General features: G+C 52.3%; 1 protein-coding gene across 1 annotated transcript in view; it reads right to left on the bottom strand.

Moving 5' to 3' along the window:
* LOC131208534 (POU domain protein 2-like) overlaps positions 1-24534 on the bottom strand; it is an 85902-nt gene that overhangs the window by 2099 nt on the left and 59269 nt on the right. The window contains exons 4-5 of the mRNA XM_058201317.1: positions 7971-8018; positions 31-128 (exon numbers count right to left, since the gene is read on the bottom strand). Of these exons, the coding sequence (XP_058057300.1) occupies positions 31-128; positions 7971-8018 (146 nt within the window). The remainder of the gene's footprint in view (positions 1-30; positions 129-7970; positions 8019-24534) is intronic.

The raw sequence follows: 24534 nt of genomic DNA, 5'->3' as shown, positions 1-24534 counted from the left end.
GGGAGCCAGAGTCCAGGGGCGCTTGCTTACCAGATTCAGCGGAGTCGTTCGTTCCGGGCGCTCGCCGGCTAAGGGGCTGCTAAGGTTCTCCCGGTCACTGCCATCGTCCCGGTCGCTGTCGATGTCGTCTGCCGGGGAGGGGGAAACGAAACACATCATTAACACACATCGCCGACGGATTGACCCAATTCCGTGACACACGGACCGACGGGAACAATGCATTCTTCAACACACCACACGTCGTCCGCTGAAGGGACTACAATCGACTCCTGGAACTGTTAAAAAATCCTTTGGGCTGCCCAAGAGCGATGCACCGGAACACTGGATTTACGGCACTCAAGGAACCCCTGGCCTGGGAGAAAGGTGCCAACGGTGTGCTAAGACTCTCATCAAGGACACGAGCTACGGCACGACTAGAACAGTGAAGAGCGTGCTTTTAAGGTGCCAAACCAAAACATTCCGACCGAACCCGGGCGGCACCAATCAGCAAAATGGCGATGCAAAACCCTTCCCCGGCCACCTTTCGGCACGGATCCCTGGCGTGCCGAACTGCATCTACCAGAGGGGTTCCCGTCTCCCTGCTGGCTTTCGACCCCTTTTGCTCAACCCTGCAGAGACGCATCCCTCGTTCGGCCTCCGGAGAAAGTACATAACGGGTGACGGCCGTATTACATACCGAGAAACATGGCTGGGGGACCGTCGCCGAAATGATTGCATTTCTCCGGGGGTTTTTCTCGGCGTGACTTTTTTTGTGTTTCTATAACATTTGTTAAGGTGCAACAATGTAAACGTTAACGGCGTAACACGTAACAGCATCGCTAAGGAGACTTGAATTCAAGTTCAAGGGTGGTTCTTGGGTGGAATCGCTCTACAGGGCTTCCGGTGCGCCCGGTTCTGCCGAGGGTCGTACAGCAGGCAGTAGTGTAGGTCAGGTCTGGTCTAAGGCCCAGGCCGTACATAGATCGAGAGAGTACATGACGGCGGATTAATTGTGATTTATTTCCCCGTTCGCTGATTCAAAATTGATTTAAGGGCTCGTTTAAAGAATTCAAGATGTGATAATGTATTTGGTCATGTAACAACGTGGCCATGTGTCTATTTGTGGTCATGTTTTAAATGATGTATTTAATTTAAGGACAATTTGAGTGAAGTTTCTATAGATTGTCCCAAACTTCGGGCGTTCGAATAATCATCGTTTTGATAATCTACTCCATTTATTTTTCAACCAAAGAGGGCCTTGTGAAAATGGAAACAAATTGGTTGAGAATTATAACTTCTACAAAAATCCCTGGCCGTTAAGTCCGTTAATTTAGAAACCTCTTAAAGCATGTAGCGACCTCACCAAGTAACGATCGTTTTTGAAAATTAGTCAAGCAGGCTATTCTTTATTCGAGCGCTCGGTCGGAGTATGAACTCTAGCAGACGCGGTCTAGTAGACATCGAACATTTTAACTGCGGATTTAAGCAGCTGTAAAACCACTTACTCAGTGACTCAAGAGGCGACCGGTCGTAATATTGTAACTCACTAATTCGCGTAGAAAATAAAATAAGGAATTATACGAAAGTTCCTAAAAGCACGACATATCATCCTTCGAACGTCGCGAAATGTGTGTCAAAAACATGGCGATCAACGCTCCATCGGGATTGTGACACAGAAAGGACACAGACGGCCGGCATGACCCAATGCCGCTGAGGTTAGTGAAACATACCGCGAGTGACTTTAAACTGATTTGCCCTCATGTTTCGTGCCCGTGATTGGATTGGTGTTTTCTTCATTTCATCCCGGCGACTTAAATAAAACGATGATTTACGGGTTTACGGTCCGAAAATCGGAGCCATTTTGTCGCGTCCGTAAAAATCGTGCCATCCCCGAGCGACCGACAGTTGACAACGGCACGGCCCAAGCCGAACCTATCGCTTCGGACAAATCAATGGTATTGTTTTGTCAATTATCAAACGTGTGCTGCCATGGCCCCGGCCCGGCGTGTTAGGGTGGTGTGCATGAAACGCCAAGCATAACCCTTTTGTGCGTTACCGAGAGGGAGGAAATTAAAAATTATGACGTGAATTATGGGTTCTCGGCAACGGGAGAGCCAGCAGCCACAACCAGGCGAGCGCGATTGCGATCGAATGTGGCCCGATGGTGGCCCAGGGCCACGGGCCCCGCCGGTAATTGATTGCCTCCGGGAGGGTGTTTTCCGGGCGCAATGGTGCACAATTGTGGCGCAAAACGCTTTTCCCGGACGGGCCCCTTGCGCCGGGATTCGTGCCCCTGAAACCGACGTGACGAATGCACCCGTGTTACTGGCCGATCGAGGCTCCGGGAGTGATTGATCAGCTTGTTGGGCCATTTGACGGTTTTCACCCGCCGCCGCCACCACCTATGCAGGCGGCCCAAGTGTCACCGATACCGGGCGGCGCTATTTAAAAATGAAAATTGGAAAATGTACGATATCACTGACCTCGTCGGGGGCCCGAACCGAAAGGGGTAAACCTCAAACAAAGAAAGGCCATGCTGACGCACCAGAGCCCAGAGTGTACGGGCTGCAACAAATTGCATGAAATTTGTTCTAATGCACGGGAAATGATTGATTTTTCCTCGGGGCACGCCGCCAGAAGGCCGAAGTTTATAACGGATCGGGGGCCATCCCTCCCCGTAACGGTTGCACATCGGTCGCGGACGATGATGACGCCGATGCCGGATGATAAAATGGACGGAAAAAGGGGTCTCGCCTTATACGCGCCGTTGGTCCTGCGCCGTGTTTTCCGCCCAGCATCCGTCCACCGGTGGAAATGCACTGGACCGGCATTCCACTCTCTTCCTACAGGTTTTGTATTTTATGCGCTCGCTTCTTGCTTCTCGGCGTTTTATGTGCGACGTTCCGTCAAACGACCGCCGGCCGATCGACCGATCGATTACCGACCGATCCACCAATCGGTCCATTTCAAAGCTCTGGTGGACGGTCAATGAGCAGAATGTCAATACACTTCTATTGCTCATCTGGCCACCGAACACAGACACAAACACAGGATGGCAGCATTCAGCGGAATCTACTGGAGAAAAGTTTTATTCCACTTTCCGTGTTGCAGCAGCAACCGACTTGGTCTGCCATTTTGATATTTATCGGTTTTTGCGCTGCAGCCGTTGTCCGTATTATTCAATCTTCCACCCGATTTAATATTCTGGCTTATCATCGTCCCCATGCAACCGGTCCCTCTTCTGGGTCTTTTATTTTCGACGACTTCAATTTTTCCCTTGCCCACGGTGGCCAATCATTTATTATGGAAAAGTCCGATCCCGCCCGACAAGTAAACATTGACGGGCGGTTGACCGGTTTCGCTCCCAAAGTAGTGGGTCTGGCAGGTCCGAACGGTACCACAAAATTATGCCAACGGATGACACAAGTTTCCAGTTCGAACATTTTTTTTTATATTTAATATTTCGTTCTTACGTTGAATCATTTTCCCGTGAGCCTGAGCTCACAAAATGGAGTTCTGCGGTTCCGGCAAAGGAATGGCATTAGTGTCACGTCCGAGAGCAATGTTTTTCCCAACAGACGGTTCGTACTTATTGACCCATGTGTTAAATGGCGGCATCGCCCTTCTATGACACCTCCTTTTTGGTGCCGGTGAAAACTTTCCATATTCATAGCGCGCGGTCCCTGTGGTCCCTGCCGAAAGGATGGCACCTTTTTTTACCGTAACGTTGATGATGACGTGGCTGGCCGTATGCAAAAAGATGGGAAAGCCACTTGATTCGCAAACGCAAACGAAATCGGCACCCGAAGGCGCTGAAAAACATTGGGTCGTCCGGGCGCTCCGGGGCGATGATGAATATTTGATGTCCGAGGTATGAATTTTTATTGTAGCATTGATTTTTGCGTTACCGATGCTCTGGCGCTCCTCATTGGTATTCATCGCGTCGTTGCTGGTGGTCAGTTTCTAAATCCTAACCTTATCCCGGGCGCATCGCACGACCTCACCACGCCACGATGCTGACCAATCAAAAGCGTACTCTCGTCCAGAGATCGGTCGGTCGGTGAGTTTTCTTTGCATAAATTTTGAATAATAAACTCTGGCGGCCCCGTCCCGCGTTCGGGTTCGAAGGGCCATCGGGCGAGATTTTCCACCGGGAAACCACCGGCACACATATGCAGTGAGCCATAAAATTGTATTGTAGGAAGTGCGGAGAGATTTGAATTTCTGCCCTCGTTCGGCATGCTCTCCGTTGCGGTCGTTGGTATGCAAACGGCAGCTCTGGAAATGGCGCAGCTGATACCGGGGAGCTAAATCACCCCTCGGCCCCTTGGACGGGACAAGCTGACCCGAGTGAAAGGGGTGCCAAATGGTGTGATGGTCGGGAACTGGCAAAATCCCATTAATTTTCTTTAAACTTGACCACCGGATCGAAGCCACAGCGCGAAAGGGTGTTACTAAGGGCGCATCGTCCCGGCGTCGTAATCCAGTTTTCGGATCACAAGCCACTTCCCGTGCCAGGGATCGGTTAGCTTCGGTGCCCGGATTGTGGCCATTTCGCCGGCCCCGACGTGTGGTATGCGAAAAATTTGAATTCCTTGCGGTGTGCGGAGTGAAAAGGATCGTCTCGAGATTTTACATTTTTCACGCTCTAATGAACGTATCCTAGTCGGAGACCACCCCTTCAAAGGACTGCGCCGTGCGCCGTGGGACTCGCTTCACCCTCGCAACGAGCGAAGGATTTTGGGTCGAGATTTTTGGGGGGGTGAAAATTTTACGCCCGTTTTGTGGCCGAATGCCGACTGGGTTTTTTGAAGTCCTCGGTTTGGATGGGACAGTTTGTTCATCCGCATTCGCACGAATTAGAATCGGTTCGTGGAACGGGCGGCCATTGGGGTGCCCGAGCGGTCGGCGATGTCCACTAATTGGAAGCAGATTCCCGGAGCCATAACGAAGAGAAATGATCTCGCCGGGTCGCTATTGTAATTACAATTATTACACACTCTCGCACACCAATAAAAGGTGCTTCATTAAACTCTGGCCGGTCGGCCGGCCGGAAAGCGGGTGATTCGCCGGGACGCGCGGTCAAGCGCGCGCGGCCAGATACTTTCCCAGAATATTTAATGTCCGCGGTTTTTACTGCCAATTTATGCGCAGGTCGGCACCGATGCCGGTCGTTGCAGCAGCGCAGTCGTGAGCCCTCCGCGGTGCATTCTTCCGAGAACCTCCAGAAGCCATTACCTCTGTCTCTCTCTGTCTTTCGGGCCCCGCCAAGAAGGGTATCATTTGCAAACTATTCGCCCAACATCGCGATGGTGGCCACAAGTAGCGGCCCCGGCGGGGAGCCGCGGTCGTGATTTGAAATTTCAATTAAAACCGTTTTTATTGCAATTAAATTACAACCTCGGCTCTGTGGCCGGCGGAAGACCGAAAACTGGCGCCGTGAATCAAAATGGCGTGGCCGTTCGCCATTGCGAACCGCGGGGAGAGCCGTTTCGTATCGATCCACACCACCGTTCGGTTTAAAGTTACCATCCGCAGGAAAAAGGAGCACGACGAGGAAGAAGGCAAAACCGCAACCGCGGCCGCGTGTATTCCCGTGGGACCGCGCACAAGGGCGCCGTGATTGGCCACAGCCAGCGAGGACGTGGGGTTTCGAATTCAAATTGCCAGCCAGCCAGCCAGCCAGTCGGCCAGCTCGTCGGCACCCTTCATCGCGCCGTAACGACGCCAATCCTTCTTTTTTAACACTTTACTCCGACAGCTGTCTACACCCCTTCAAGGGCCACAAAAAAGGCACCCGGGAGAGGTGTTTGATTAGGCTAATTACCCGTCAGCGAGGAACTCAATCCCGGGAAAGTCACCCCAAGCGGCCGGCACCCGGGTGGAAAGGGTTGCTCTCTCTCTTTCTGTGTCGCCTCTTGAGGGGTTTCCATTTTAGGGGTTGAATTTAAATATTGTAATTCACCGAAACCGAACCGAACCGGGAGATGTCTCATTTGAATCGCAGGATCGCAGGCAGGGTCGCCCAACCCTTTCGCGGCCGGCACGTGAATAAATGCATATTTAATGGCGTTCCACAATTAGGGGAAGAAGGTTGGGTCATTTTTATGCAACAAGCACGAGGACCCGTAAAAAAGGGACCCGTCCGCGTTTTTTTATGCCGAACAATAAAATGAGGTCCCGTGCCCGTAAATTAACCCTTCCGATATGCTGATAATGCACGGCCGCTTCGCACTTTATCGTTCCAATCGCATTAAACTGACGCACTTTATTACGTCGGCCGGTCCTTCCGATCAGGTGGATCATCGGTGGTGGCCATCAGCAGGGTAGCGAGAGGGGGGTTTTCACGGAGAGACCCGCATCCCGCAACAGGTGAATAATTGAGAGGGTATTTAAATGTTTAATCAGTGGCCAGGGGTTAACCGCCTTGCGAAAGGTGGTGAACCGCACCGCAAGGACGGCCATTTAAGTAACAGGATCGCATCGATTAGAGTGTGATAGCGCGAGGACGTTTCGGTGGGCCTCGCGTGAAGATTATGCACGGAACCGGGGTCCTTCGGGGCAGCTGCACGCCCTGTGTACAGGTGGCGGTACCCGGGATGGGATTCCCAATGTTGAACCCAATATGAGCACACGTCCTGTGTGCCAATCTACACGATCCCTTTGTTTGACACGTGCCCACCCAACCTCAGGTAGTCCGTGTGTCCTTCTCAATCCTCACATCCTAACATCCGGGCAGCCGATCCAAAAGTCAGCCCGACAGCACACGCAGAACCCTTTTTGCGGTCTCCGTCCGTAGAAGGATGCCGCCGTCGTTGGGAAGTTTATTTTCATTTCCAAGAGGATAACAAATGTCTACAAACTCGCGCCCCGTACCCCGGAAGGATGTTCTCCCCCCGGTGATGGCGACTCGGTTCCCGGTCGGTCGAAGTTGTGTCAACGGAGAAGAAGCGGATGAGGGCTTAAGATCGTAAAACTATTAACTAAGTGAGAAAATAAATCTTGATTCCCGGGGCCGGGAGCGCGCTCGTGTCTCTCGTGTTCCCGCAGATCCTTTTGCGTCCTTTTTCCGGACAAAGTCACACCAAAGTCCTCGACGGTAAAGGATTGAGAAAAGGAGCCAACCTAACAAGACAACAAAAAAACCGGTGTTGAACCCCGGACCGGGGGTTCGATTTCGTCCTCGGTTTCGATTGTGACACGCACCGTAGCGTCAGGACACGGAGGGCCAACTTTGACGCAGCACACACGAGCTCGATCGAGACCCTCAGAGCCGTGTTTGTTGTGAGTTTAATCGCTAATTCACCCATCAGCGTCATCGTCGTCGGGGTCGCTGCGGGTCCTCTTGAGGACCCTTGGAGTGTCTCGTGTCTGGTTCCGAGTGCGAAAGGGTTTTCTTGCGAGGGGCCTAAGCAAGCAGATACATTAACATCACAACAAACGGATGGCGCACAATCGGAAGACGATTAAAACTCGATTCGAAGGGTCTCGAAGGAAGAACCAAAAAATGAAGAGATTGTGTGTGGTTTCGAGAGAGGCTCTGTTTGCTCGTCCGGGGACCGGGGACCGGGGACACCGAAAAAAAGGACGGGCACACCTCAGCGCGTTCGATCAAGATCCGGGCGATTATGACGATGCTAATGAAGTCGATAATCTTGGTCGTGTGCCGGCGGACGAATCGTCGTCCTTGCGCAACGCCGCCGGTGGGGTTGGCGGATCATCGGCACGTTGGAACGCCCGGAAAAGGGTTCGGTTCGGGCCCGGGTTAAAGGATGTTCGGCGTTTCAGTTCTGAGTCGGAACCGACAGAAGGAGGGAGAGCGATCGAACGAATCAATTGATTCGTTCCCCGGTGCGCGGGGCAAGTAATTTTGGGCACGCGTTACCGTTTGACGCAAAATGGTGGGCCGTGATCGGCGACTTCTTCCCGAAATTCGGTTGATAGATTGATGTTCCTTCGTCGGAGCGAGCGAGAAAGAGAGAAACACTTACCATGCGAACGGGGTGGCGATGGTGATTTTGGTGTTTTTATGCTCAGGTCTGTGGATGGAAAAATAGGAAACGGAAACGGAACATTATTTGCCGGGAAGCATAAATATGTGCGACAGATCAATCGATGAGACTCGGAGTTCGTTGAGTTAGCGCGAACGCGAAATGGGCTTAGGGGATGACGACGATACATCTATTTTTTACGCACAGTCCTGGCCGGGCCGGGTGTTTTGTAAATTATTTACATAGGCCCCGGTCCGGAGAAGATGCTCGTCGTCGTCCGGCTGGCCGGAGCGGCTTCGTTATTGCAATAAATTAAAACGAGGGGTTGGCAAGTGACTCTCGCGTGCGCTCGTCTAACGGCGCACCCCGCCCGAAGAGAGCTGGCCCCGGGTTGCCCGGGACAGTGCACATGTCAATATATTTTCATCTCACAGCATCTCCTCGGCCCGGTCCCGGTCTCAGGGCCGGCCATCACCCCGATTCGGTTGCCCTCCCTACTGGCTGCCCTCGCTCGTAAGCCGGCGGATTCCGAGTGCTTAGGCCTCGGAGCACCTTTTTATATCCAAATGAAGAGCGCAAAGGACGAGGGACTCTAAAGAAGTGTTGGGTTACCAGCAGCAGCAGCAGCCGGACGATGGAAGATGCGAAGGTGGACTACCAGAAACACCATCTGCAGCCGAATCGGATGGGACGAATTGGAGAGTATGGAGTGACAATATTAGGGGCCTATTATTTATATGTATCTGCCATACGGTTGGCCCGTGGTCAGCAGCAGTGGTCGGACACCACCTTTCGGGCCGTAAACAGAGGAATGGAATACATCGGTCGGTATCGCTCGACGACGACGACGACGACGTGTCCATCGATATTTTATAGCCTCCCCCGAGTGCTGCCTGGCCAAAGGATGGCCTTACCCGCCCGGTGGGTTATTGTTCCCAAAGGACACGCTTCTAAACTCCCGAGAACCGGACCGAAGGTCCCTTCCATTCGGTCGCCGCTCCGGACGACCTATCCAGCCGTCGTCCCCGGGGCTCATCACACATCGCATCATCCCCTAATAAATTATTGGCGAGGACTTTTCGCACTCCTTCGCACCAGCAGCAGCGGCACCAGCAGAGAAGCAAGATGGATGCTGATGAGCATCATTTTCGGTGGCGTTATAGGTCCCCTCGATTGGTCGCGAGTCCGTGTCCCTACGCCACCGGACGACGTCGGACGTCCAAATATTTTTATGCAAATCCGACGGCCAGTGCGAGGGGCGCTACACGTCCGCGGCGCATGACAAATTCGGGGCCAGGACGCTTTTGACCTTTTGCGTTGGCCCTCGGGAGGGTGTCCTCGTCGGAACGATTTGCATTATGGCCCCGCCGGGTGATCGATGGATTAAAGTTTAATTAATTATCCAGAGTCCTGCCGCAGGAATAGACCAGCGCCCGAAAAAAAAGAGGCCGTAAAAAAGATGGTGCCACCATTTATCCTAGTTTTTTCTTGCCACCGGTCGTCCGTGGCCATATTGTAGCGGCTCTATTGCTTATGCAAAGTCATGCACCAATGCAGCGGGCTTCCTGTGATTTCCGTCCGTTTGGCAGCCAAATGACCCTCAATGTTGATTTTATGTGCGCAGAGGCAAGGCAAAAAAGGTGATAAAGGTGTTTTTTGACACACAGAGAGAGAAAGAGAGAGAAAGGACACCATTAAACGCATCGCAAACGGTGTGTAATTTATTTGACCCACGACGAATGGGTCCTTTTTTGTGCCGCACGGACCTCTAGCTGGCTTTCACTTTGGCCGAAGCCAAAGTTGGGCCCGGCATGGGCATTTGAATATTGGCGCGGACGGCGAACCCTGCCGTGCTGCGCTGTGAGACCGGTGAGGAGGGCCCAAGAATTTATAGGTGAAAAAATAAAAGAAAACAGAAAACCGGAGGTGCCAAAGGAGATGGTTCCGGCCGACGCCAGGCCACGTTTTTCCCATCCCGTTCTCGTTCGTTCCCTCGGGATCGGGGTCCCGTGTACGCGCATGCTCACGCTGTGGCCTTTTGTTTATGCAAATGGGCATGTGATTTTCCTCCTTCTCCCCGTTCGCCTTTCTGCACCACCAGGTGCACCGCCAGCCGGCCGGCCATCGGAACGGGATCACCGGAGACGGCCGTAAAATAGCCAGCAACACTCAACCGGTGTGCGCAAGGTGCAACTGGTTTTTCCCGCTTCCCGAGTGGTGGTGGTGCTGCTGGTCCCATTTGCCTATTTGCCAAACATAGTTCCGTGTTGCCCATTCCGGACTAATGCGCGCCACTGCCGCGCGCCTCGCTGCGCCCGGCCCGCTCAACAAACTAATGAGCCCGATTTCCATTGGAAATAAATCGGGTCCGAGCAAAACGAGGTTGACGTGGTACCGTCCAGCCCGGTTCTTCTGAAACCGCACGCACCGCACCCCATCCACCGACACCCCTCGATAGGGGGTCTTTAACGGTTCGCCGTTCGCCCATCGTTCTAATCTCTTTTAACGCGGACGCGCTTCGAACGGCGATAAGAGGAATCACGTCCGGTTCTTGCCCGGGGGGGGAGTTCAATTTTCCGTGCTAAAAATGCTTCTCAAAGGGGAGACCACCTTTCCCACCGCTTAAGGGGGCGCCGGCTCCAGCGTATGGCTCATTAGCCAAAATTTAATTAATTAAGATCGCAACTTCGGTCCGGAATTTACATCAAGAATTAAAGTCCGAACCCGGACGATGATCGGAGTCCTTCGGTTGGCCGGTTGTCGGCACCAATTAGCGAACGGGCTCGGTGTGTGTTCTGGGTGTAATCCACCACCACCACACCCCCGGTGGTGTCCCCGATTGCTTCCATCCATCAGCATGATTTATGCCCGGTGGTTCGAGGGAAACTTCGCGGCGGCGGTTTCTTCAGCAGGGAACCATACATTTCTGTGACGCGTTTGGGAAGTAATTGAGTGGAAGACTCGCCGTCTCGTCAAACGTTTCGCGAAAACGGGCCCCTCGCGCGGGAAGGTGTGAGAAATGGCCACTCCAGGCTCGAGGTGGGTGGTGTTGAAAGCGACGCTTTCCGTTATTACTCCGCTGCACTCATTATCGCATAGCACCCTCGGTGCCGGCCGTGCCGGGCCACCCCGGGCTGTTTGCAGTTTAAATTGTTTTTGTTTTTGTTGTTTTTTCGTTATGCATATGTGCACTTGTGCGCGGCCGCTTGTTGCCTGCACCTCGGAGCCAGTGCACCGAGTGCACCGAGCGGCGCACCGGTCGGTAAGCAAATTTTTCCAAGCCCTCGGCGGCCTCGGCGGCCCTCGCTCGCAGCATTTAGATGTGTAATTCTTTTTGACTGCAATTAAGCGCTTCAATAATCCTTTTAATGTTGGCGTCGGCCCAACCAACCGAGCCACGCGGGTTGGAGGCGCGAGCGCGCGCGGGCTGGGCGTAATTATTATAATTAAAATAAAGTGAATAATAATTAATTAATGGGTTTTTGCGCGCTCCGTGCACGCTAATGATCCGGACGGGTGCGAGCTGGGGCGGCGATGGGGCTCGGTGCGTAAGCCAACGGAGGCGTTAGACACGGACACGGTTGGGCCTTCGAGGTCCTTCGAGCGGGCCACCGCCACACACTCAAACACCGGCCATAGTTACGCTCCAAATGCAGGCCCTTGTTTAGCAGTTATTAAATAAGCTAGCGCTTGGGCCAACACCGTGGGTCGCAGAAGGGGAATCACGGTACCTGCTGCTGTTGGCCGGGGTGCCAATGCTAATCCAGGAAACGGGACCCGAAAGCAAGGGGCCCGTGAGCAATTTTCGATCGATAAGGATCAAAGGCAAGCTCGACGAGAGAGTCATCTTGAAAAGGATTAGAGGACGGCGGGGCGAACACGATACGAGAGCCTCGGAGTTTGGATGAAATTTCATCGCCGAATGGGATGCCGACCAGCAGCACCACGCGTGGTCCGGGAATTTTTGGGAGGGAAGAAATTAGAGACCAAACACAGGGTACTCCCCGGCCCAGGCGATTGCGATCTGCGATTTTTCTCGACCTAGAGGCCCAGAAGGCCGGTTCGGCGCGGTTCCGAAATGCAAAATCCATAGCGAACGCGCCCGGAAGCTACGGGCGCGGCTAACCAACCAACATCGAACCGTTGATCGATCAATCGATCGATTCCTGGGATGGGAAGACACTTTCCCGCCGCGTCTCCGCCTCGATTGGCCTCGAGGGTCGAGATTCTTCGACCGGCTTTTGAAGGACACTCGGGCCCGAGAAGCAGATCCTTACTGTGTTTTTTTTCTCTCTTGTAGCCACGCCGATCGATCTCGCTCTACCTGTTCCGATACGTGGACGGCCGAGGAGGGAGTGCAAGAAGGCCGGGAATGGTGGGGTTCCGAAGGTCGAACAGGAAGCGAAACGGAGAGCTGAACGATTTTTCATGTTCACTCCGATTGAATGGCGCAAAAAACAAAAAAAAACCCGAACCGAACCGAAGGAGAAAATGTGGGAGTCCTGGATTCGCTTGGCACACACCGGACCGGAGTTTAAGGATATTTCAGGGACGGAGAGCAAGAAGGAGGTCTGAGCAGAGGACATAACGGCACGGCACACAATGGGATCGGTGCAGTGGAACAAGGAAAGGTTACGCAGTTTGCGTGCGTGCTGCATCCGTGCTGCCAGCGACAGCGAGTGCGTTTCCTTTACCTTCTTTTTTTTTTTTTTTCGTCAGAATCGGAGCCATTATTTACGTTTCATTTGTCGATCACAATGCGTTCCTCCCGCTTTTATTGAGATTTTTTTCTCCCCCGTTCTCTTCATCTTCCGCCATCGAAAACTGGCGCAAGGCGCAACAATTTTCGTGTTGACGTCCGCTGCGGCCTTTTCGAAGCAAATGGCAACGATCGGTTTCTAACATTCAAACAGTTTAATTGGCCAATTCGCACAGATTCACAGACACGGTCCGTTTATCACCGTCCGGCCGTCCCTAATCGGGGTTCATAATATGGTGCAGCTTATCATGTTTGATGTGTGCTCAAAACACGGCGGAAGTTAATCCGTTTCAAGAGCGCGCCACCCCCGGCCCCACCACTGCTGGTTTGCGTCGAAGCCTCTTGCGTCAGCCACGCGAGTTCGAAAGGGGGTTTCTTTCGCTTCTTTTTCCCGAGTTCCCGAGAACCTTCCGGGGCCTTCGCAGAAGCTTAGAAGAAAGTAGAGAGGTCGGTAAACAGAGTGGCCCGGGGCGCGATTTCAAAACATCGCCGTGAACACCTTTCAATCGGTGACGGATTTTATCACCCCCCTTCTGCACACAGCAGTGGCCGCCACCTATCGATTGGCGGAAACACCTTATCGGCGCCTAGGGCCGACAGTCTCTTATCGCAAGGAAATGTGTCACGGGTGGCACGGGCAAATCACCTGCACGCGCGGCCGAGAGGGGAAGCCCTGGTTGCAGGTTGCTGCACAGGTCTTGGTTGCAACAAGTGCAGCAACTGGCACACTTACATCGTTGTGTTGGCGGCGACGGCGTACGCAGCAGCTCCCGCTTGACCGAGTTGTTGTTGTCCTCGCGGTCCCGGTGCTCGCGGACCGCGGCCCAGGAGCGCACCTTCGACAGGACCATGCTGCCGGTGCCGGTCGGTTGCGTGGGGTCGCTACTGAGGTGGCTCGCGGTCGACGGTAGCAGGAGCATATCACAGGCCAGCTGCCGCTTCCTCCGGCTTCGGGCGGCGTCCTTCGACCGACGACTGCTGCTGACGGTGCTGCTGTGGTCGTTTTGTGTCGTAATTTTTCCGTCCGCCACTGTGCGCACCCCGTGCGCACAAACACTCTGTGTCACTCTACACCACAACTCAGCCTGTGACGGACCCCTTAGAATGCGCTTGTCACATTTCGCGGTCCGAATTCCGCAGAGTGCAGCTTTTAGTTTTGTGGCCGAAAAAATGCACCGAAAATCAACGTAAACACTGGGACTGGGGAGCCACACACATACACACCAACACGTGCGCACACACTGGGGCACTGGGGCTTCTAGGAATTGGGGGGGCCACGGGCCGCCTGGGTCCTGGGGTTTTCTACTGCGCCGCGAATACAAAACACGCACGCACGCGAATGTTGCGAAGAGAAGCGCAAAGAGAAGAAGAAGCAAGTGTGGTGCGGAAAGGATTGCGTTGCGTGCCGCTTTGCGCCAGATCTTGGAGTGTCCGCCACGACACAGGCACAACCTCCTCCGACTAGCAAATTTTTCAAACTACGATGACGACGAACGATGACGACGAACGACGACGGCGCACACACTGAAACGGAGCTTTCGTCAGCGAGCGAGCGAGAGAGAGTGCGAGCGATTTCGTTAAGTTCGGTTAGCCCTCTCTCTCTCTCTGTGTGGAGTCGCTTCGGCTTCACGCACACCACCGAACCGACGAATGAACGAACGGGCTCTCTCGGGTCGGCTGTGTGCGTCGCAGCCGCGTGTGTTGTGCAATCCGAGCCGAGCCGAGTGAGCGAGAGCGCACCAGTGTGGGGCAGAGCAGTGGTCGCGGCGGCGACGTGTAAAAAAGCGACGTTTAATGTATTCAAAAGTTCGGAGGGGTACAAAATCAAAAATAGGCGGAGACTATTTTAAACGACGCTTTTTTATGCTCGCTTTTTTCCCCGAGCTTCGGAGTTTGCGTTTTCTGCGCCCCGCGCCGAGGAGAAGGGGCTCGATTTTTTACCGAAGCCGCACGTAAAAAAGCGCTTTCGTTAAGTTTCCATCGCGGCCACCCTTTTCGGTGGGGTGGTGAGGGGTCCGCTCGTTTCTGGAGGGTTTTCTTCATGCGACTTCATCCGTGGCGCATACGTTCGTCTCGCTCCCTCTCGGGCGAAGGAGTTAAGATGATTTTTTCGAGCATAAAACAGAGATTATTGCCTCGCGATTCCGCGATCCGCTTTTCAGGGGAAACCGCGCACGCCGGTGAAGTGGTTTTCTTTCGAAATCCCCCTTTGCAATGGCTGTCGTTCGTCGATTTGGTACTAATTCCCTGTCTTTGAATATGTTGCTCTATGCGTATGCGACCTGTCGTTATTCACCCACTTTCGGTGCCTTCGGTGCCTCTTCTCTTCCCAGCCCTTCATTAGCCCTGCATCCGAACAGGTAGCCCCGGTGTGTGCTCAGTGTCCCTTTTTGGCGAACCCTTGTCCCTTTTTAATCACCGGCCCTCGGACAGTGTGACGCAGTCCGGCAAAGGTCGAGGGAAAAAGGGCCCAAAGTGCACCGGTGGTGCGCTTTGACGGCGGCATCCCGAAATTGCATAAGATAATTCCGCTACACATACGCATACGAGACTTGGGTTGGCTATCCCTTTTCACGGAGTCTTTTTCCAACGAAACTCCAGCCGAGGCCGGCCGAGGCGAAACCAAATTCGAGGCGAAGGCACCGAAACAAAAAAAAAAACGCATCGTAAAGTCGTGAAATTGTGTCGGAACGGGGATGTTAGATTTCGTTTCCAAAAATCGTCAAATCAATTGCAACCGACAAAGTAGGAGAAAAAAGGAAATCGGAATGCATTTGGGGTTGCAGTGCGCCGTGGGACCTTCTTCGGTGGCACCGCTTTTTTCCTCTCTTTTTGTTGCGCGTATTTTGAGGGATTTGGTTTTTCGAAAAAACTGCACCGCATCTTATCGACCGGGTACCTTATTCTTCGCGTTTACTTCACCTTCCGCCGGAGGGCCCGGCAAGAAATAGTTGTAGGGTAGGGTGTATGCGTCGGTTTTGTTCTCTTCTTCTTCTTATGCTTGCCCAACTCTGGCAGTCGGCGGAGTGTTTTTTTTTTCAAATTTTGCCAAAAAATCTGTTTTCGGACCCAAAGTTCTCACGCTCGGCGCACGAAATGGGAAGATTTGGATTTTTCCGGATTTATAGACGCAAAAAAGTGGGTAATAACAAGAACACGGGTTTCCAGTGACAGTATCGCGTCGCCGAGCCGCGTTTGCTGGAAAGAGAACTCCGAAGCAAAACGACCGTTGTGCAATCGATCTCTCCGAGGCACGGGAACGGCCACGCGAGACGGAGACCCGGCACCGATTTTGGCACAGTAACGAACTTTTCTTTTGTCAGTTTTTTATGGGTGTGTTTTTTGGAAAATTGGCCGAGAAGGACACTCGGCCGCTTATGTACGTTTCGCCGTAATTCGCTGCATTGTCTAACACGGATGCGATCGATTCGGGCAAGGATTTGAGGATGCCCGGGCTGTGTGTACTTTAAATATCGATTGCCGAAGAGCCGGATCGATCGGAGCGGAGATTTAAATGACACACAGCCGCTGGCATTTTTTTCGAAAACCAACGAAAAATTCGGTTCCCTCGGCAGGGATTTTCCAAGGGGTTCGGGTTAAGGTTGGAAGGATTTGTGTCGGTTGTGGATGGTGCCCGACTCGGCGGTTTTGTAACGACTGTTTGGCGCGCTTTTCCCGGCCACAAGGTGCAACCGAATTCCGTTGGAAGCAACGTTCGCGAACGTTAACGGATAACGCGATGTCTCGCGCCAAATATCGACGTAACGGGTTTTGCCAAGCGTTCCGCCGAAAGCCTTTCCTATTCGCATATGTCCCAGTATGTCCCTGTTCACATATTGTGCACCTTGTTTGAATGCTGATTGAAAATTTCCACTAACCTTCGCACGGAACGGAAATGGAATATTTAAATGTAAAGAAAATATTGAACTTCATGCCCATTCAAGAGCAAGCTCCGTCTTCGAATCTCGTGGATTGCCGGCCAACGGCCGGCCGGAACAAAAAAGGCATACAGAAGTGAAAGCAAACGTGGCGAAGGTGGAGGCACTTTCCACTTCCGGTTCGCCAAAGCGTTGGCCGTACTACGCAGCAAGGATTCCCGGGCCGGCGAACTCGGACCGGAAAAGGGGCCAGTGCTCGGCTGTTTGCGTCCGAACAGTTTAGCATAAATACACAAATTTTGCATTAAATTGGACATCGCACACAATCGAGGCCCACGCGGACTGGGCCCGGCCGGACGACCCTTTTAGCCGTTGCCGTGCTCCAGAATCAATTTATAGCAATTGTGCATGCGATTGGCGGCAACCCTCCGGAATCTATTTTCCCCGTTTTCCCTCTCTCTCTCTTTCTGCGCACGGGGGGAGAAAACCCCATCGCTTGTGGTCATGTGTCTTCATTTACATAAAATTGGCACATCGATTGGTGTGCTTAGAGCACCGGGTGGTGAAAGTTTGATGAACTTGACTCAATTGATTCGCTTCCGTCGGTTTTCCCGGTTTCCCGGGCCCGGTGGAGACTTTTATTTTCTTTCCATTCCGAGATGCTACTGAAGAACCACACAAGAAACTGTGTGTCCGCCCGAGTCCGGTGGAGCGTATGTTTGCTTTTCAAGATTGCCATTACATGGCCCGGCTCTCGGTACGGTCGGTTCCCAATCCTTTGGCCCACTCGCCATCGTCCAGGCAACCATCGGAACCGGGCAAACCGGTCCACTCGGAAACGATTTATCAGCACATAGCACACAGACGCACATCAGGGCACGCCGTGTTCCGTGGGCCGCTTTGAAGCCGATGCAAATTGTGCCCCGAGTGCGCCGGAGCCGCAGCCGGGTCCCGCCGAGGGTCGATAAATCATGCGAGTAATGACAATATTCGTTGGTCGCGCGGAGCATAATAACCACAATCAGCGAATTTCTTCGTCCGTTTCTTCGTTTCGGCGATGTCCATTACGAATTGGCCCTCCTCCGAAGCCGTGGCTCCTACGGGGCGAGATGGCGCCCGTCCGCAGCGGAACCGGATTCGAACCGTCCCGAAGGACGAACGCCGCCGCTGCTGGCGGAGCATAAATCGCTAAATACACATTGTTAGCAAGGGGGAGGAATTAATTAAATTTACTTTCTTGAGGCGGAGAGGATACGCTTGCATACGATTAGCGTCGGCGCTGGCGCCGAGATCATCGCCGGGCCCGGCTCGGCCCGAGCCGGGCACACGCATTAATGAACGCTCCGGGGCCTGGCCGCTCTAGTCCCGGGCCCGCCTGCCAGTGCCTGCCAGTGCCTGCCAAGCTGCCCCCTCGTCCCGGCGCTTGGCCGCGAGGCTGGGCGAATCGATAATCGGCGGGCCCGGCGCTTGACGCATAAATGTTTAACGATGCATGTATTAGAATATTCATGCAGCCGACAATGAGCTCGAATTTGTTCGGAACGCGCTGACGCTGGCGCAAATGTCACGGCACGACATGCGATGCGCCGTTCGCACGCATACGTTTGCTAACTGGGCTGGGAAATTGCCGGTCGGTTGGACGGGCCCGCTCCCTCTCCCGCCCCGTCCGTCTGTCCGTTGGCCGGCGAGCCGAAGCCATGGATTATCGATTGATTATACATTATTTGTATGCAGAAACCGCATCGGCCCGGGCCCGGCCAGAGAAAGCGCAAGAAGCGCAAAATCCCATGCCTCGGATACCATCAATTAATTTTAATGATATTCCTTCGGAGGCTCCACCTTCTGTGGCCGGCGCACCGTGGCCATCTTCCCTGGGCTGGGCTCTGAGGTAACCAGCTCGCTCTTGGACGCGGGACCGTGTGGGGAAGGATTATGATTATTATTATCATTGCGTTGCCTGAGCCTCCAATCCATCCAATTGAGGCGGCCTCCCCCCGAATTTGGTCGCCGAAACCGTTGGACACACGCCGTCCATTCTTTCGGGAATGTAAATATTTGCCAAACCGAACGTATGCTAAAAGAAACCAACCTCCTACCGGTCCGGTGACCCGACCCGTCACACACTGGATGGATGCCGCGCGCCTCGGATGCCTGGGATCAATCGCCTGCCGCGCACGCCGAGGATGGCCTTTTACGGAGCTCGGTTCTTCCAGCCCCCACAAGCACGCACACACTCTGCCACTTTTCCAATTTCCATCCGGTTATATTATAAATTTTAACATCTAATAAATATTCGACCGCATCCGCATGAAAAGCGCCGCCTTTGGGTGCTGCCGAACTCTGCCTCTGGCGGCTGGTTGACCGGTTTGGATAATACCGGCGAAAAAAAGCGGCGCAAAAGTAGCCGGAAGATTGACCATCAAGCACGGCCATCGGTGGACGAGGAACGTGTGCTGACGGATCGGCCGTGGCGTTTGGACAACGGTGCTCCCCGCCAAAAAAGAGATGTACACGCAATTTTCGTACATTAACGAAGGTTTCCATTCCAAGGTGGAGCGCAACCGGTTCGAGGGAAAACGGTTCGACCCTTTTGGGGAGTGTGTTCAGCACGTGGGTCAGTAAGTCCGAACGATGTTTGGGGAAAAAATGGTGCCTATAATACCTAAAATACGCGAAGTCGACGGTTGCGCCTTTGGTCGTTTCGGATGACTTTCATCGGACCTCCTATATCCTTTTTGCATCGCTTAACTATCTCCAAATGGCTCTCTGAATCATCTTATCGATCACGGTCGAGCGGCTTCGTCCGCCAAACGCATCAAGTCGGCTGCCTTCGCATCTGGACGGTCTGATTTTTTGGGCAGGTTCGTCGTTCTCACCATTCTCATGACAGGACCAGCCCACCACGGCCTAACGAGGCTTAGCGAGGACTTGTTCCTCCACACATACGCGACCTGCAATCGGCAGGGTCTCGTCAGTTTTGGACAGAGCCCATGTCTCAGATGCATATGTGAGCAATCGAATTGAAAGGATTCTGTATAACCCCAAATTCGACCGTCATAGAGAAAGGTTTATGTGAAATAGTTTCATCAGTAAATACTGTACATCGTTCAGCCAAAAAAAAGTGATCAATTTACAAAACAACTCTCGAATTTTGTCAAAAGTTGCGCCAACGGTCAACTGTCGGACTTATTGACCCACGTCGGCTGCCGCAAGCTCGGTCCGAAGGAGCAGATCCATCGCGTGTCAGGTCACCGGCCAAAACAAATATACAGCGTTCGCACACCAACAAGCAAATCTTTAGACGGAGAAAAAGATTAATCGATCGAGTTTGGAATTGTGAAAACCGATTGTGAAGCGACGGGGGAGGCGCGCGTGTGTTTGGAGGGAGAGTAACAGGACGTGGAAAGTCCATTTTCATGCAACACTAGCACCGATTAAACACACAAACGCGATGATTGGATTGTGGGCCGTCGGGCGCGTACTCCTTGCGAAGGATTAGTTCTTCTTCGAGCCGAACCCGGTGCGTGTGCCAGCCGGATATCAAAGATTGAAGCCTCTTCCTTTGATCTCTGCTGGCCCTCGGTCCGTGTCCGTGTCCCCCGCACAATGCACCAACGCTGGTTCCCCTCGTGCTCTTTGCGTAATTTTAACACAACCTCCGTGGACTGTGAAAGGACGATCCCGGGGAGATGGCCGTGGATGGAAGCAATCAAATTTAACCATTTGCAATCCAGCTCAAAACGGACTCGGGGCACGGGACGACTGTGGCCCAAATATTAGATGTTTCTCTAAAGTGTTGAAGCCCCCGCTCCTGGGTCAAGGACTACATTTTCGGCCGCTCACCGTTTAACGGTCCACACGAAATCTGAAACCATTAGAATGCGTCCGTCCTTGTGATTTACCGCCGTGGACGGAGCGGGACGCGCTGTGTTCGAATGTTTATTGAATGCTCATCGCTCCCTACCTCGTCCACCGCCCACGCTTAACCCCCGAGGACCCTGCTGTCATCGGGTCGGATGGAACCGTTATGGTCAATTTCGGGTGCGGGTGCCGTTCGCCAAATGGCATCGATCGGCACAGGACACTAGCGCGCGGATCCATGAAGGTCCTCTAGGGTCGGCCGAAGGTCCAACTCCGGGGTCAGCTTCATTTACGTGTTCCAAATCCATCCACACCCGTCGAAATGTGCGATAGTTTAAAGACGATGCTGCTGCCACCGCCAACTGTCCGCAGACGGGTTGCAATAGAGCAATTTATCCATTGTCTCGGTGGTGGTGGCCATTGTGTGTGCCGATGACCGGTGTTGTTGTTGGGTGAGTGTGGGTGCACCCACGCCCGATGCTGCTGCAGCCTGACGTCGGGAGCGCGCGCATGGGATGTGCATATTAAATGGCCGTGCAGATGTTGTTGCTCTCATTCAATGGCTAAACACGCTTGACCCCTGTCCGGGCCCCCGCCGGCCACGGCGCGCGCCGAGGGTGAGGGTGGTCAGATGGAAGCACGGTCCTGTCCGCACCGTCGTCCGGTGCACTGCATCCCCGCAGCGGTTGATTTCGGGTTTTGTTGCTTTCGTCCTTTTCCTTGCGCTCGGCTCTGTTGGTCCATTTGTTCCGTCGCGTCCGTGAGTGTCCTCTCGCGCGACTGCTGGCGCTCTCGGACACTTGAGCTCATCCTTTCCATCTTTTTCCAGGATTCCCCCATTGTCCTTCTTTTGTTATCTGTGCCTTTCGCTCTCTCTGTCGCGCGCGCGCCACACGGCGGTACTCCAATTTTGCAATCAAAGTGAACGTGAACGGGACGGACCCGAAACCGAGAGGGCGAAGGCTGCCACGCGCTGACTGTGGTTTGTTGTCCGGTCCGCTGTTCTGTCCTCCCTCGCCATCGCACCTTCGCCACGCGGCAGGGAGGGAGGGACGGGGGATTGGTTCTGTGCAGATGTGCCGAGGACATCGATTTTCCTTTTTCACCGTCCGGGATGCATTGTTTGTTTTTTTGTTTTTTTAAAGTTTTAAGAGTCTTTAGGCCTTAGGCCCTTTCGCCTCTGTCGGGAGGGTGGGACATTCTAGAGACTCTGGGCAACCGGGATGCATGAAAACGTTTCGCCACGGGAAAGATGGACCCGACCCGAACTCGGACTCTGTGGAGCGACATGAAAAGGACGATACCTCACGGTGGCCTCGTCTAATGAGAGCACACACGGCGGCACCGGTTGGCCACGACGTTCCCTTCGGCGAGCGGGAGCGATCCCGGCCACGGCGGGAGACAGAAGGTGATAATATTCATGGCGTTCCCGGGCTATTCTAGTTAAAATATTGCTCTATTATGCTCCGTACGCTCTCCCTTTCTCTCTATCTCTCTCTGTCGTACATCTCCCCACTCAGACCCCAGCTTCAACGTTCATAGTTTGGTTATAAAACTCATAACACAGCCACGAGCGGGCTGTTAGAAAGAAAAATCGATACAATTTATTATCTTTCAGGAACGTGCCCAACGTCACGGCACAAGGAGACCCGTTAAGAGCCGTTCCGGGCTCTACGACGAGGATGGCCTCGTACAAGAAGCTTTCCTTCCATTTCCCTTCTGCTCGGCTTTCGTTGCCGTAGAGTGGTTCGCCCACGGAACGATATTTCATATTCAGCCACGATATACTTTCGTTATCACAAGGTTTAGTTAACAGGTTTAGTTAACAAAGTTCTACTCTGGTTCGAAACACACATTGTGAGTGGAAAATCACGATAGAAATCGCGTGGATCAGTAATTACTTTACTCATGTTTTATGCATGAAGAACTCTGGACTGTTTGCCGTTTGTACACTTGTTGTTGACTGTGCCAACATTTGCTTCTAGTTGGATAAATGTTTACTTATTCGGTCATCGATAAGATTATGCGGTTTACATAGAGTAGCTCGAAGCGAGAATAAAACCTTTCAACACTGACGGCGATATCGTTGAAATTGGAAAATAGATTCATTTGGCTAAACCAACCGTGTATATTGCCATCGAACTTTTCTTTGATCATAAAAGCATGACTATGAACTCTACGATAGCGTAGTTCAAATTACAGCTGCACTGGGATCTATTGAGAATCAGTTGAGCAATACAAGGACGTTTTGCTGATCAATTGCCAGAACATTCCTATATACGGCAAGGAATTTAAACCTTAAGCGATACCATTGATGAAACTGAGTCTATTTCGTGATGAGAGACTCCAATCCACAAAACAAAATAAAATAACCGTCAAGAAATGGTCGGCAAGGTTACCGAGGTTTTATTAATAATGGTTGGTAAAATTTTTCATATTTTCCCCAAAAGTCTAATAACTTTATCGATCGACACAGTTTTATTTCGTCAACACCGTCTCGAGATGATATTGATTGACTACCGGTTTTAAACAACTCAAATTTTAATAACACAAATAAATCATTCGTCACTATTGCCGTGACGTAATTTGTATGTTATTTCAGGAGTAAAATCCCTCGTGACGGCAGTGGACCTGTGATGTTTAAGACAGCTCTCAAACCGGTGCCTTATTGCCAAGTCACAGCACGGCACAGAACAGGTTTGTTTGCCATAATCGATGTTCACGGCCCGTAGACTGCAAACGTTAATACACAATGCTAATCAAATATCAATAATCAACCGTGTCTGGCGTTCCAGGACAATTGTGTACACTGGCATTTCCTATTAAAATGAGCTATAAAAGAAGCACCACTTGGACGAGCAGCTACTGCGTGTCTTTCCATCGTCGGTTCAATACTTTTCACGTGCAGAGAAAATAGTTACAATCATGGCAATATTAAAATGTGGTGTTGTTGGTAGAATTTTCATTACAATGCTGGTAAGTTCAAAGTTTAGTGACCTAGCGAGTGCCTTAATGAACGCATGATGGCTTGTAACGTGTGTGCTAGTGGTTTAATATTGTTGTGTAAACTCGTTGTTTATGTTTTCCAAATCAGGTGTTTTCCAGTGCGCAGGCAGGCATTAAAGATAAAATGCGAAATGGTGTTTCGTTCAAACTAACGGAGTTAATACGCAAATTGTTTCCTGTTGATAAGGAGGCAGAAGAGTCCGTTTTTAAGAATGTTGTTCCCAATATCATTAAAAGCGTGAAGAATTTTATATTTCCACCATCAACCACGTCACCATCAACCACAACTGAATCAACAGAAACTTCGCAATCGATAAATATAACTGATGACATTACAACTAAAGCAGATGAACAAACTGACATCACGGCAACCGATCAACAACAAACAACTACATCGTACGATGCAACAAAATCGGAGGGAGAAATATATAATATCACATACGAAGCGACCATTGAAGCTGAGGGCGAAGGTAGCTCAACGCCTGCTGCAGAAGAGGAAAAGGAGACGTTGAAAGCTGAAGGATCTACTGGAAGTGAGGCAGAAGGTAGTACAACGCCTTCAGAAGCAGAAGCCGAAGGAAATACTGAGGCTGAGGGCGAAGGTAGCACAACAGCTGCTGAGGAAGAGGAAAAGGAGACGTCGGAAGCTGAAGGATCTACTGAAAGTGAGGCCGAAGGCAGTACAACGCCTTCAGAAGCAGAAGCCGAAGGAACTACTGAGGCTGAGGGCGAAGGTAGCTCAACGCCTGCTGAAGAAGGAGAACAAGAGACATCGAAAACTGAAGGATCTACTGAAAGTGAGGCAGAAGGCAGTACAACGCCTTTAGATGCAGAAGCCGAAGGAACTACTGAGGCTGAGGGCGAAGGTAGCTCAACGCCTGCTGAAGAAGAAGAACAAGAGACGTCGAAAACTGAAGGATCTACTGAAAGTGAGGCAGAAGGCAGTACAACGCCTTTAGATGCAGAAGCCGAAGGAACTACTGAGGCTGAGGGCGAAGGTAGCACAACATCTGCTGAGGAAGAGGAAAAGGAGACGTCGGAAGCTGAAGGATCTACTGAA

Source organism: Anopheles bellator, chromosome 2, assembly GCF_943735745.2.
Source record: "Anopheles bellator chromosome 2, idAnoBellAS_SP24_06.2, whole genome shotgun sequence".
Taxonomy (NCBI): Eukaryota; Metazoa; Arthropoda; class Insecta; order Diptera; family Culicidae; genus Anopheles; species Anopheles bellator.
Note: the sequence above shows the minus strand (reverse complement) of the source record. Positions and strands in the feature narration are given on the sequence as shown.